This window comes from Bos indicus, chromosome 18 (assembly GCF_029378745.1).
Source record: "Bos indicus isolate NIAB-ARS_2022 breed Sahiwal x Tharparkar chromosome 18, NIAB-ARS_B.indTharparkar_mat_pri_1.0, whole genome shotgun sequence".
Taxonomy (NCBI): Eukaryota; Metazoa; Chordata; class Mammalia; order Artiodactyla; family Bovidae; genus Bos; species Bos indicus.
The window spans coordinates 36,836,262-36,851,986 of NC_091777.1; the positions used below are offsets into that span (position 1 = coordinate 36,836,262).

Genomic DNA, 15,725 nt, shown 5'->3' on the forward strand with positions numbered 1-15,725 from the left:
CATCAAATAAGTGGGAGATTTGGCCTGGGTTTTTTTGTAGTTGTTCATTCATTTGTTTTTCATTTGAAAAATACTTCCTGAGCACTTCCTCTGTGCCAGTTATGAGACTGGAGCCAAGCCACATGCTTGGGATCCAGCTCTGAACAGAACGGAGTTTCTGTCCTCATGAAGCTGACATTCTAAAGAGGACGGTTGGGTGACAAACAAGCAAGTCAACAAATATGTACTGTGTCATATAGAGTAAGTGCTAAGGAGATGAGTCTAGTCAGGCAAGGGCATGGAGGGAGTTTGCTATTGTAGGTGAATCTGTGAACCAGGATGAATAGGGAAAGCTTCAGTGATGAGTGACCTAAGTACACATGAAGGACCAGGAGCAGGAGCAGATCCTGGCAGATACATGGGGAGAGGGCCTTCTGGGCTTTGACTTTTACTGTGAGTGAGATGGGTAACCAGAGCAGAGGAATGAAATTATCTAACTTATTTTTAAAAAATTATTTATTTATTTTTGGCTGTGCTGAGTCTTCATTGCTGCATATGGACTTTCTCTAGTTGCGGTAAGCAGAGTCTGCTCTCCGTTGCAGTGCGCAGGCTTCTTACTGCAGTGACTTCTCTTGTTGTAGCCAGAGGCTCTAGAGTGTGGCTGTGGCACACAGGCTTCAGTTGCCTTGCAGCATGTCGGATCTTCCCAGCCAGGGATTGAGCCAGCCTCCCCTTCATTGGCAGACAGATTTTTATCTGCTGGACCACCAGGGAAGTCCTATCTATTTTAAAAGTTTATTGTGTCTTCTTCTTCTACAGTTTTTTCACTGTCTCATGAAAGCTGTTGAAGTCTTTTGTGGTCTCAGAAATGCTTGACCCCAGCATGTACTAGTGGAGAAGGAGCTTTACCTCTGGGGAAATGTGTCTTTGGCTGCAAACTGAAGGAATTCTTCTTCATGGGTGTTTGTCATGTGTCAGGTATATGAAAGGACACAAAGGAGCCAATCTCTTCCCCCAGGGAAATCTCAGTAAACTGTGGCACACAGGAATAAATAGACAGTGGAATAGAGTGATATCCCATGACAAGCCCAAGGTCCTGAGGGAACACAGAGCTGGGACCCTCAGGTAGGCCTGTCGGGGCAGCAAGGAAGTCACATTGATCAAGCGTGAGGCAGGCAGAGGAAAGGGGAAGTGTAACCTGTTTTGATATAAAATTGAACAAACCAGCCTCCATTAGGCGCGTCTAACATGATCTGATCCAGGGGTCATAGCTATGGCTCTCAGGCTTCTGAACAAAGCTGTCTACCGTGTTGGGTAGTCCAGACTTGGGTACTGTCTGTGCCGTGACACTGCTTACAGGTAGGGAAGGAACATAAAAGGATATGAAAGGACCAGCCCTTTCACAGCCTCTACTGGGAATTCAGGTTTTTCCTCTCTGTTGATGTCAAGATTTAACCTGTCTGGAAACTATTATTATTTTTCCCCAATTTCTCCTTGTTCTTGTCAAGAACTGTGTTGCTTAAAACCAAATCTTGATAGTATCTTTCATCTTTATCATTCTCCATGAAAAGTAAATATGATTTAAGCGAACTGCAGTGAGAGGCCCATCCTCAGAACAGCAGATAAGATATGCCCCAGGTGACAAGTGTAGGAGCACACCACTTGTAAAGTGGTGCCCAGAATTCCGCAAACCCGGGCTTTGAAGGCTGATGCAGAGCTGTCACCTCTGATTCCAGTGAATGATGATTAGATTTGATGAGCAGATTTGTCACCATCAGTGCTGTTTTCTCAATAACAGTTCGTGCACTGAGATGAGGGCTCGTGTGACTGTCCTGGGAAACCTCAGGGAAGCGAACAGAGCCACCGTGGTTCTGTTTCTCATCAGGTTAAGTGAGCAAGCAGAACATGGAATTAGAGGGATCCTGCCTGGCTGTTAAAGTTTTTGTTTTTTTTTTTTCAATTGCAAGATTATTTTTATTTATTTTTAATTAGAGAATAATTGCTTTACAATGTTGTGTTGGCTTCTGCCATACAACAACATGAATCAGCTGCATGTACCCATATGTCTCTTCCCTCTTGAGCCTCCCTCCCATGTTCACCTCCATCCCATCCATCCCTCTTGGTCATCACAGAGCACCAGGTTGAGATCCATGTACTATACAGTAGCTTCCTGTTAGCTGTTTTACATATGATAGTATATATATGTCAGTGCTACTCTCTCAGTTTGTCCCACCTTAAAGTTTCTTAGTTGACAGAAAGACAAATGATTTAGTATTGAACAAGTTAGCAGACTGACTGGATTTTAACAGAGGAAGTTTTGGGAAAGGGGAGGAAGGTGCTGTTGGAAAATTGAAATCATGCTTTCTTGATACCTGAACCCTGCCTACTTCTCTTCTGAAATTTTCCAAAGTTTATTTTTGGCCCTCTTGCCATTTGTTTTATCTTTATTTATATAGTTCTGGTTATGCTTGGTGTGCACCAGCTATTTGGGGAGTGATATTTTTCCATATTTCTGTTGGCTCCTATCAAGTGTCAAATTGGTTAAACTGACCTTTAGCATTTCCAAAGCAATCGTCGTTTTTCTCTCTGCACGGCTTTCAGAAGTGGAGATGATTTACATAGTTTAGCCAATAAAAAAAAAAAGCCTTCCATAGTTTGGTTTATTAGAATAGGTGCATTGGCCCTTAGGGCAGGTGACATGAAGATACCATGGAATGGGTTTCTGCCCTTTGGGAAGACTTAGAAGAGAAATACTATCCCAATTCATAAATTAGTAAAGACCTTACATCATCTATCTGTTCTCCAAAGCTTTTAGGGGAGTGGAAGGCAGTGTTGAGTATGTCTTTGGGGCTGGAGGTGAGAGCGACCAGCCATGAGAGTGACTTGTTCAGACTGGCCAGATGGAAGAGAGCGGCCAGGCGTCTTCCCTGCTTGCAGTGTTTGACGAGGAGTCTGCCCCACTGGCCTGCCGAAGGACAGCGTTCTGAGTTGGTTATGGGAGCTTGACCTGAACAGAATAAGCTGTTTGTATCTTTTGATGGTATGTGCAAGACCGGATTAAAATTCTGATGCTTTAAAAAACATTTTGCACAACCAAACATTGTATACATGTAATGGGATTTGGTACTGTGATGAAGGTGTTGAGGAAGGTCCAGAAATACTTATGGCCACAGACCTCTGCCTGCCTGTCCTGAGTGGCTGATTGCAGATGGACTTGGTACAGTCTAGTCATAAGTCATCAAGAGCAGGAGGCCATTACGGCTGATCTCAGCAAGGTGTGGAATAACCGGCTTCTCCCAGTCGCACCTTTAAGGTAGCACAGAGATTCAGCGCTGGCCTTACAGCAGAAGCCCTTTTCCAGTCAAGATTCTTTTGCCTATCCTGACTGTGGAATAAATGCCTGACAGTCAGAGCTGATTCTACACTGAGCCTTGAGGCAGAAGCATTGGATCAGGCGGGGTTCCAGGCCAGGAGGCTTTTGTCCACCAAATGTAGAAATGTGGGCCAAAACTAAACCTTGAAGTAAGCAGGCAAAAGGCTTTGGAGAGTCTATGTATTACATGGACCTGGGCTGGCTTTCATACTTCAGTTATCAGACTGAATAAGCTAAACTTTTATGTGTCAGGAAGGCCTCAGACCTAGCTCCAACTTGTTCTCTGATTTCAGCTCTTACCTCGTAAATACTAAGCCTGCAAGTGGAGGTACCTATTATACTGTTGCCTTTTTGGAGGTCACCCAAGGGACTCCTCCGAGGACTGAATTGCTTCTACCATTAATGCCGGAGGCATGGAAGCCACTGATGGCATTGGGTTGGGGTCCCAGGTCAAAAGCAGAAGCAGCTTGCTGAGTCTTATTGAGAAACAGTCCCCAAAGAGTTGAGTTTTTCTGGAATTTCCCTTCACTTGTAAGCGTCAGGCTTGTCTAATAGATGTACAACTTGATTAAATGCCAGTGTATCACAGATGCAATTATATTTAAGAACAAGCTACTTCTAATCCCTTTGCCATCGCTGATTAATTAGACACTTTGAACTATGCCCAACTGTTTGAAAGCTGTGAAAAATACAACCTGCATAGTTAAAATTTCTGCACAAGCTATTTCCTCATTTGTGCCTACGTGCTTTTTTTAAACCTTTTTAAAAAACCATTCTTTAAATGTAATATGTATTTATACATGTTCCCAAGCACACAATCTGGCTATTTTCTCTATCATGGTTAGCAATCCTTCCAGTTGGCCAAGATATACACTCACACAGTAAATCACATAACAAAGTATGTAAAAAACCAAGTGAATAATTTAGACTTACCTTCAGGTTTTTGCTGTCATTGGTTACACTTCACAATGTTTGTTTTTTCCTTCTCAATCTTGCACAAATACCTCATAAAGGATCGTTGCTGCTGTTTCTAGTGGTATCTCTTTATGGAGGTTTTAGAATATTTTTGTGGTGCCTACCAGGAGCTGGGTGGGAGCAGGATAGCTGGTACAAGGTATAGAAAATTTTCGTTTTATGACATATAATTATTACCATATATCTTGCACCATGTTTTGCAAAGAATTCCCAAGTCTTTTCTGTTATAGAACTGTCTTTTAAAGTAAATGAACACTAAAAGACCCATTCCACAAGTGAAGATGCCCAGGCAGGGAGTCTCAGAAACTGATCCCTGGTGATTCCCTTGGGCCATACACTGGACTTGTAGGATGGGGTATCTGGATGCACTAGAATATCAGTTTGAATATTTATGTATTTCTCTATCCCTGGACTGAAAATTTCATCAGTTGGCACATTGATCCTCTTGCCAGGCCTTGAACTCGAAAGCCTGCTTGGCTCAATCTTAAGGGGCCTCAAGTCCCTATACACCACCGTGTTTCAGACCAGTTTTTCTTTCTTTGACTTGATGTCCCCAAAGTGGGGTAGGTAACAGTTCATCCCACTTTGGAGGAGATATTTACCTCTGACCATGCCTTTATTATATGCACGTATATTTCCTTCCCACTCCCTAATCTCCCTCCTGAATTCCAAACCAGATTTTGCCCCTTTCCAGAAAAGCCAGACTAAATCAAGGTCTCCACCACTAGATCTCTCCCTCTTCATGGAGAATGAGGAAGCAGTCCATCCCTGGCTAAGCCAGATTGTTTGCAATGAATGTGTAGAAAGTGGAACACAGTTGAAAGGCTTTAGGTAATTGTGCAACTCTGATTTTTATTGACTTCGTCTTCTCTCACCCTCCTAGGTAACAGCTTGTCTGATTGCTGTGGTGAAAACAGACCATGAAGTTCAAGTGCGGAGAGCTGCCATCCACGTGATTGTGCTGCTGCTTCGGGGACTCAGCCAGAAGGCCACTGAGGTAAGTCAGTCTCTTACCATTTGCAAATCCCCTCCCTCTTTGTTTTTTATCTGTTCATCAGTCTTCCTTTCACCAGGACAGGCCTGGAACTTTTTTCCTGGGTGAATTCATACAGATGAATCAGTCATCAGGGATTTTTATAGCAGGAAAATTCTGTTGTTTGCATCTTCAGTAAGAGTCTCTATTTTCTCTGTGTCACATTGGGCAAACTGCACACTAACCTCCAGAAAAACCAGGACACAAGTTTATAGGTTGAGGTCCTGGGCCTCAGCATTCCCTTCAGAGGGACAGGTTCCAGGGTGAGCTATGGACCGCACCAAGCCTGGTTTTTATAGCGTGAACTTGAGTGATTTGTCTTCCTGACTCATTTCATTGTTCATATGGAATCACTAAAGGGCTTCATTTCAAATGTCTCCTTTCTAGCTGTGAGTGCAATCCATGAGATTTTAGTCATTGCATAAATTAAACTTTTATTCCTCCTCCAAGTGGGTTTGGCTGGATTTTCCCCAGTGTGTGGCCAGTCTAGGAAGAAAGTATATCTATTCACGTGTGTGCTGAGAATGAATGGCCTCTAAATTAATTTTCTGCTTGATTTTATTGGAAACACATTCCCAGTTGACTTTATAAAGAGAGTGTGCATTAATAATTCACTTTTTGGCATCCACAATGCTTGTCTACGGCTGGCACATCAGTATTTAACCAAGTGTCAGTGAAGCCATTAGGAAAGTGTTTGTTAGACACTTGGCTTTGTTCATGCTAGAATTTTGCCAAATTGAGTTCCCGACACCATTTTTGTACAAGCATTAGTTATCCCCCAGTTATTTTATCTAGGACCTTGACTGGAGTGGGGGACAGAGAGATCGTAACTCGACATTTCAGATAATGGTTTTAGGGTACTCACTGCTCTTGTTGAGAATCTGCTGTACAAAATGGAATTTTAAAAGTCAGTGTTTTTTTTTTTTTTTTTTTTAACCCACTGTCAAAATCTACAAAACTCTTGACAAATATAGCATTGTTATGTAAGTTGTTAACAACAGAGGAAACTGGGTAAGGCGTATACAGGAATCTTCTTTATTGTCCTTGCAGCTTTTCTGTAAGTCTAAAATTATGTCAAAATAAAAATTTATTTTAAAAATTGAGTTACAACACTATTAAACTGAATCTTTAAAACTCTGTAAGTGCATACACCTTTACTCAGTGAGAGAGAGAAAAAGTATGTGTGTGTATGTGTGTAGCATAGCAAATGTCTGGTTAGTAAAGTACAAGAAGAAATAGAAATGCTATCCAGATCTTTTCACATCTGTATATAGCCACTGAAAACAACACTGGTTGTCTCACCAGTACTGAAATAATTTGTAGCCATGGAAGGTTTGTGTCACTTTCAGAAAGCCACGTGAATGAAAAACCTCTGTTCTCCAAACTGTCTCCAGTCTTTACTCACTGAAATGTATAAATTGTGCTTACTCAGTGAATAAAGAAAAGGAAATGAGATGGGATGAGTGTACGATTTCTCTTCCTGTTGCGCCCTTGAGGCCAGGTGTGTTAAGTCTTGTAATCGTAGGTGTGATTATCATCAGGGACACTTTAATGAGAAGCGGAGATAACCACAGAGCTTTCAATCTAAGATTTTCTTCACTGCTCTGTTTTGCCCCCAGGAACAGCTGAAATGAAAATGCCGCTTTGTTGGTGAAGTTTTGTTTTGTTTTGTTTCCTCTTAATCACTGTCTCTCAAGCTGCAGAGTGCCAAAAGATAATCCTAGGTTTCAGTGAATTCTCTGTTTCTCGTGGATGTGCCGGCCTACAAACTGTGGTCCCAGCAGCTTGAAAAGAAAGCAAAGAGTCCAGTAAGAAGTGAGGTCCAGAAGATCAGGAGATAGGATGAAATCAGAGAGGGAAGACATTACCACCCCCACCAATGGGGTAGCTTTTACCTCTTTCCCATTTGTACATAGCTAGAATAGCCACTTTGGGGGGAAATATAGCCTTCTCTTTCTTTTTTTTTTTTAGTTTTCTGAGTGTTGAGGTTTTTTTTTTTGTTTTTTAATTTTATTTTATTTCCAAACTTTACATAATTGTATTAGTTTTGCCAAATATCGAAATGAATCCACCACAGGTATACATGTGCTCCCCATCCCGAACCCTCCTCCCTCCTCCCTCCCCATACCATCCCTCTGGGTCGTCCCAGTGCACTAGCCCCAAGCATCCAGTATCGTGCATCGAACCTGGACTGGCAACTTGTTTCTTACATGATATTTTACATGTTTCAATGTCATTCTCCCAAATCTTCCCACCCTCTCCCTCTCCCACAGAGTCCATAAGACTGTTCTATACATCAGTGTCTCTTTTACTGTCTCGTACACCGGGTTATTGTTACCATCTTTCTAAATTCCATATATATGCGTTAGTATACTGTATTTATGTTTTTCCTTCTGGCTTACTTCACTCTGTATAATAGGCTCCAGTTTCATCCACCTCATTAGAACTGATTCAAATGTATTCTTTTTAATGGCTGAGTAATACTCCATTGTGTATATGTACCACCGCTTTCTTATCCATTCATCTGCTGATGGACATCTAGGTTGCTTCCATGTCCTGGCTATTATAAACAGTGCTGCAATGAACATTGGGGTACACGTGTCTCTTTCCCTTCTGGTTTCCTCAGTGTGTATGCCCAGCAGTGGGATTGTTGGATCATAAGGCAGTTCTATTTCCAGTTTTTTGAGGAATCTCCACACTGTTCTCCATAGTGGCTGTACTAGTTTGCATTCCCACCAACAGTGTAAGAGGGTTCCCTTTTCTCCACACCCTCTCCAGCAACACTTTCTCTGCTTAGCCCTGTTTTGGCGTTATGATCATATCTGTTTATTTACTCATTCCCAAGTATAACCTGCAGCCAGAAGGGAACCCCCTTTATAAGCTAATTCTGCCTTACCTTTGCTGAAAATTGAATTTACAAGGAATACCCAGGAGAGGAGATACGTTTAGACCTGTGCTTTCTGTTGGCCTCAGAGTTAAGAACAGCCCTCCTTATCATGGAGATTATGAGATGGGAGACAGCATGGGAAAATTGTGCCTAACTCTCTAACTCTTCCTAAGTTAAGTCTTTGCAAGGTGACTTGTTTATTCTGAAAATTGTAAATGTTTAGAGCATCCATATTATTAGAACATTCATTCATTCCAAAGACAGTAATGAATAATTGGAACAGTAATGGCTGAGCAACAGCCTACCGGTTGTATCTGGGAGGCATGCAGTGCATTAGGGGTGCATGCATGCTTAATTGCTAAGTCATGTTCAGTTCTTTTGCGATCCCATGGACTGAAGCCCACCAGGCTCCTCTGTCCATGGAATTTTCCAGGCAAGTATACTGGAGTGGGTTGCATTTCCTTCTTCAGGGGATCTTTCCTCAGGGATCATACCCTCATCTCCTGCATTGGCTGTTGGCTTCCTTACCACTAAGGCACCAGGAAAGCCCTTTTAAAGATTTTTGAATGAGTGATTTGGTGTGACCAGAGGCTCTCAGAATCCTGACCATATATTCCCCTTAGGAGCAGTAGTTCAGTATCCATTAATTCAGGATCTGTTAATTCAGTGTTCACACAATTTTATAGAACATAACTATTAATATTATGAATAACAAGAATCAACTATATATACACTGGGGAAAAGGTTGAGTATCTTAAGAAAAAGAATGAATGATTTGGGGTTTACCATAGTTCTAGATTTATGTAGGTAACTAATACCACAGTCCTCTGCATAGTTTATTGAAAGTTGACTTAGAAGAACTGTGAGGGACTTTCCTGGCAGTCCAGTAGGTAAGACACTGCACTTCTGCTGCAGGGGGCATGGGTTCAAGCCACATGGGTTTGATCCCTGGTCAGGAAACTAAGATCCTGCATAGTGTGGTCAAAAAAAAAAAAACAACAACTGTGAAATACTTTAGAACTTTGCACACAGGTTTGTAGTGACTAAGTATGATGGCATTTTAATATTGAAGTTTTCTCCCTTGTTTTTTAACATTAAAAAGTAATTACAGCACATACCATTTCTTCCTTCTAATCCCTAATTTTAAGTGACAAAAGAATAATCTATACTCTAATGGGAGATAAGTAAGTCAGCTTTAGAATTTATTCCTTCAAGATGACAACCAACCCTCAACACCATCTTGTATCTTCAAAAATATGCAAAATCTAGAAGCATCTTCAGGGAGAAGAGTTTGAGATTAATTATTAATTGATGGTTGAGTCAAGTTCAGAGCCAAATCCAGGCCTCCACCCAGGAATTTTTTTTAATATTTATTTATTTGGTTGTGCCGGGTCTTAGTTGCAGCTTGTGGGACCTAGTTCCCCAACCAGGGATTGAACCCAGGCCCCCTGCATTGGGAGCACAGAGTCTTAGCCAGTGGACCACCAGAGAAGTCCCAGGAATGGTTTTTAATTCCTTCTTTTGAGTCCAGGGTTGGACTCTGATACTAGAAGTCTGTTCCCAGTAACTTTAGGAATAGTGGGTTCACTAACTTTTGTGCAGTTGGAAGTTGCTCTTCTACTTTTCTGTGAGAGAAAAGGCAAAAACCAAGGCTTAAAAAAGAAAGAAAAAAGAGATGTGTGTATGATGTTATGATTTTTTAATGACAGCAGTCACACATGGTTCATCCAAAAGATTAGCAAATGCGTCCTGGGTTCAATCTTGTGCCTGTCTGTCCAGACTGAGAACTAGAACCCAAGGGGGGTGTGACAGTCTCTGATGCAGCAGGTTGTAAGTGAACTGACAGACTACATGGAATCTTTTCTTCATTTTATTGGCTTTGCTTTATCCCCAAAGTTATTTTGACATTTGTTGTGGGGTTTTTTGGTGCTATGGGTGCAGTTAAATGAGCCCAGTTTCCTTCCCAGAGCTGGTTCCACAGACACCACTCCTTTTAACAGATCAGAGGTTCCATATGATGAGCAAATGAAAAGAACATTTATTTTAAAATGACTGGGATCCAGGTAATAATTACTCCTTTGTAAACTTTGAAAAAGAGCTGGGGAGAGCCCTTTCAAGACTGAAATTAAGGAGCATCACCCCTTTCTGGGAGCATAAAGCCACTGCCAGTTGAGCAAGGCAGGAGTTCTGTCGATCATCCACTACTGGCCCAGGCTTAGGTGTTTACCTATTGATAGTATTAATAAAAGGCATTTAATAGGAATTCAGCATTTTGGGACATCATTTATGATGCTCTGGAGACAGAGGCATTGAAGGGTTTTAAAGTGTGTTGTATCCCCTACAGACACTTCCCTCTAACTCACTCTTAGACATTCTTCTTGCTGTTGCTCCATTTCAGTCGTAGAGAAAAACTCCTCTTAGGCTCTGTATCAGTTTCCTAGGGCTACCATAACAAGTACCTCAAATGGGGTGGCTTAAAACAACAAAACTTTACTGCCTTGGAACTCCCCAGGGTGGTTCGGTGGTTGGGACTCTGCGCTTCCATTGCAGGGGGGCATGGGTTTGATCCCTAGTGAGAGAACTAGGATCCCACATGCCATATGACACAGCCAAAAAAATATAAAATGAAATAATTTAAAAATAATATAATAAAGTAAAATATTTACTGTCCTGTAGTTCTGGAGGCCAGAAGTGTAAAATCAAGGGGGACTATGTTCTCTCCAAGGTTAACTGGGAAATTCTTCCTTGTTTCTCCTCAGCTTACAGTGGTTTGCCGGCAACCCTTAGTGTTTATTGGCTTGACACTGCTTTATTCCAGTCTCTGCCTCTGTGGTGATCTGCATGCTCCCTCTGTGTCTGTCATTACATGGCTTTCTTCTTGTAAGGACACCAGTCATATTGGGTCAGGAGCCCACCCTGCTCCAGTATGACCTTATCTTAACTAATTATATCACTCCAACTCTGTTTCCAAATAACGTGGGGTCACATTCTGAGGTACTAGGCATTAGGACCTAAACATAGGGGGAGTGGAAGACAAAATTTAACTCATAACAGGCGCTTAGGGTTCCATAGTCCTTTCTTTTTGTGCTTATGCTTCTCCACCTGTTCGTTATTGTTGCATCTTGAGAAGAGCCTGTTCCGTGTGGAGTGTCTCAAATATCAAAGACAACAATGATGAGGATTATAGTGGGGATGTTGTTATTATCATTACCACTATAACCACCACTAATGTCTGATCCACAGATTTGCTGGGTTGTTGAATGACTATTGAAAACCCACCAAAGATAATTTTATATTCAATCCAAATGAATAGGAAATTTCTTTCTATCATGTCAGCCCCTCACCCTCAGTCATCTCAGATTTTGCAGTTGAGACTTTCAACTCTGCAAGCATCTCACAATTGTATACATCACCTCGTTCCTCCTCATGATTATTACCAGCTTGACTGGGAAAATGCACAAGAACCTAGAAGCTTTGTAGTTATTGAACCAAAAGGACTTATATGTTGGGACTTTATTTAACCTCCAACACTGTTGTTTTCCCTACCACAAGGAAGCAGTGGATACATGACCACAAAAGAAGAAGAACCATGCTATCTGCTCTCATAACACAGGCACTGAGCTAGTTCGTTGCTGTATTGTCTCACTTGATTCCCTCAGGACCTCTGAGGGGTAGGTGTTGTTACCCCCATTTTACAGATAGCTAAAGGAAGCCCTTCAGAGGTTAAACAAACCACTCAAGATCACACAGCTAGTATTGAGTGGTAGAGGTTTAAGCCCTGGCTGCGTTTCTGTAAGGCCCGTGCTCTAGCTGGCTTTACTGTTCTGAACCTTAAACTGCTTATTTTTTAAAAAACAAAGAGTGGATAAAGATTATTTTTTAATGCAAAGAATTACACCAATAATATGTGAAAATATACAATAAGCAGTCACTGGTTTAATTTCCCATGCTGAGAATGTTTAAAGCAGTGTTGCGGTTTATTGAGTAGAGACTTGGTACCAAGTTTCAGTTCCTGTTTAGCCATATACTTTCTCTGTAAATAGCAAGTTCTCATCCCTTCCCTCTAGCAAAGTGTTGCCAAGAAATTGTGATGACTTTCTTTACTTCCTAAGACCCAGTCAGACCAGAAGCACAACTTTTCAAATGTTCATTCCCACACATTAGAAATTAAATGTTTAGTCAGTAATGAATGCTTGTTTTTCCAAGGATCTCTACCATCTCTCTCAAAATTTCTATATGGGATAGTGATTCAGAAGTCGTGCCTTGAAACCCCTGAGTTAAAGAGGGTTTGCAGCTAGATAACCCTGGAGATTGTCAGGGGCATTTTTCAGTGGTGTATTTGTTCCAGGCTCTGAGCCGGGGTCCTAGAGAGGCACTGGAAAGTTGTCAGGAGAGGAGTAGGACCAGGCTGGAGACAGACCCAGCCTGAGGGAAGCTGTGAACAGAAGAGAGGCAAGGCCAGGTCCAGGCAGACAAAGACACTTCTGCAAGGCCACTGCTGCTGACCCAGAGGAAGGTAAAATGACCGTGCTCTGTCCATCAATAGCACAGTAGCCCCTTCTCCCCTCACCTTGTAGGTTTTTCTGACATAATTTCTAAAATTGAGATATAACTGATGTAACTCATATCTATAAAATTAGTCTACAATTCAAGGTTTTTAGTATATTCATTAACTTGTGCAAACATCACCACCATTTAATCCAGAGCATTTCATTACTCTCAAAAAGAAGCATTGTACTCATTAGCAGTTATTCCCCCATGACCCCCTGAAACCCATGGCAACCACTACTGCCTATGGATATCTACTATGGATAGCATACTTTCTGCCTATGGATTTGCCTTTTCTAGATACTTCTTATAAAAAAGAACCATAATATGCAACCTTTTGTGTCTGGCTCCTTTTGCTTAGAATAATGTGGTCAAGATCATCCATATTGTAGCATGTATCAGGATATCATTACTTTTTATGGCTGAATAATATTCCACTATGTGGATCTAGCATATTTGTTTACCCATTCATTCATTCATTGATGGACATTTGGGTTATTTCCACTTTTCAGCTATTTTAAATAATGTTGCTATGAGCATTTGTGTACAGGATTTTGTGCAACATATGTTTCCAGTTTTCTTGGATATATACCTAGGAGTGGAATTGCTGGGTTGTACGGTGCCTCTATGTTTAGCTTTCTGAGGAACTGCCAGACTGTTCTCCAGCTCCATCTTTTTTTATTTCTATCAGCAGCACATGAGGGTTCCAAATGTTCCACATTCTCATTAGCTCTTGTTATTGTCTATCATTTACCAGATTTATAGCCATCCTACTGGGTGTAAAGTGGTGTACTTTATTTATTTTAGATTTTATTGTAGTTGATTTACAGTGTTAAGTTAGTGTCTGATATACAGCACAGTGATTCAGTTACATGTATTCTTTTTCATTGTAGGTGATTACATGATACAGTAGGACCTTATTGTTTATCTGTTTTGTATAGAGTAGTTTGTATCTGCAAATCCCAAACTCCTCATTTATCCTTCCTCCCCTTTGTCCATTTTGGCAACCATATGTTTGTTTTGTGTGTCTGTGAGTGTTTCTGATTCATAAATAAGTTCACTTGTATTTTAGATCCCACGTGTGAGTGGTATCATATGGTACTTGTCTTTCTCTGTCTGACTTACTGCACTTAATATAATCTCTAGGTCTATCCATGTTGCTGCAAGTGGCATTATTTCATTCTTTTTTATAGTTGTGTAGTATTCCATTGTATATATGTGACCACATCTTATTTATTCATTTATCTGTTGATGGACGTTTAGACTGCTTCTGTGTCTTGGCTATTGTAAATAGTGCTGCAATGAACATACATCTTTTGGAATTATGGTTTTGTCCAGGTATGTGCCCATAAATGGGATTACTGGATCATATGGCAACTTTATTTTTAGTTTTTCAGGAACTTCCATACTGTTATCCACAGTGGCTATACCAGCTTACATTCCCATCAGCAGTTTAGGGGGGTTCCCTTTTCTCCACACTCTGTCTAGCATTTATTGTTTGTGGAGTTTTCACTGATGGCCATTAATGATGGCCATTCTGACTGGTGTGTATTTTTTTAACTTAGTAATTCTTATTTGATTTCTCTGATAATTAACGTTGTTGAACATCATTTCCTATGCCTATTGGCCATCTGTATGTCTTTGAAGAAATATCTATTTACATTTTCTGCCTATTTGTTGATTGGGTTATTTGTCTTTTTGTTATTGAGTTACACGAGCTATTTGCATATTTGGGAAATAAAGCTCTTGTTGGTTCCACTGTTTGCAAATATTTTCTCCCTTTCTGTAGGTTGTTTTCTTTTTGTTTATGGTTTCCTTTGCTGTTCAAAAGCTTATTAGTTTGATTAGTGCTCATTTGTTGTTGTTGTTTGCTTTTTTTCCTATTGTCTTGGAAGACTGACATAAGAAATATATGCATTCTTCCTCCCCATTCTCATTATACAACCATATTACAGTTTTTACTGTATAGCATTTAGTGTTTATATTATTGTGACTATAACTATTGTCTATAGCTGAGCCATGTAATATGATTATGTGATTTATGTCAGATTTATGATTAATGTTCTCTTTTAAGAGTTTTGTGGTGTCATGTCTTATATTTGCCTTTAAGTCATTTTGAATTTATTTTTGTGTTGGTGTTAAGTGTTCTGACTTGCATACCACTGTCCTGCTTTCCCAGCATTACTTGTCAAAGAGACTGTCTTTTCTCCACTGTATACTCTTGTCTCCTTGTCAAAGATTAATTGACCGTAGGATTTGGGTTTATTTCTAGGCTGTATTATGTCCTTTTGATCCATATGTCTGTTTTTATGCCAATGCCATGTTGTTTTGATTACTGTAGCTTTGCAGTAATGTCTGAAATCTGGAAGGATTTTGCCTCTATCTTTGTTCTTTTTCCTCAGAATTGCTTTGGCAATTCTGGGTCTTTTGGATTCCGTATAAATTTTAAGGTTATTTGTTCTAGTTCTATGAAAAATGTGGGTAATTTGATATGGATCATATTAAATCTGTAGATTGCTTTGGGTATTATGGTCATTTTAACAATATTAACATTTCTAATCCAAGAGCAGGGATTATCTTTCTGAATCATTTTCAGTTTCCTTTTTCAATGTTTTATAAAGTTCTCTGCATATAAGTCTTTCACCTCCTTTGTCAGGTTTATTCCCAAGTATTTTTTTTTCAATACTGTATTAGAGGGGATTGTTTTTTACTTTCCTTTTCTGATATTTCACTATTAGTGTAAAGAAATGCAACAGGTTTCTGTATGTTAATCTTGTATCTTGCTGATTAGATGCTTTTTAAAATGTTTACTCTTACATTTCTAAGTAGCATGCTTATACTTTTCTTTCTTGATTTTTCAGTTCATTTAATGACTTCTAACTAGATCTAATATGTACAAGTGGGATGTCGTCATTATGTTCCTCAGGTAT

General features: G+C 40.3%; 1 protein-coding gene across 2 annotated transcripts in view; it reads left to right on the top strand.

Moving 5' to 3' along the window:
• TANGO6 (transport and golgi organization 6 homolog) overlaps positions 1–15,725 on the top strand; it is a 184,462-nt gene that overhangs the window by 149,676 nt on the left and 19,061 nt on the right. For both annotated transcript variants that reach the window (XM_019978905.2, XM_019978906.2), the window contains exon 17: positions 5,211–5,324. In XM_019978905.2, the coding sequence (XP_019834464.2) occupies positions 5,211–5,324 (114 nt within the window). The remainder of the gene's footprint in view (positions 1–5,210; positions 5,325–15,725) is intronic.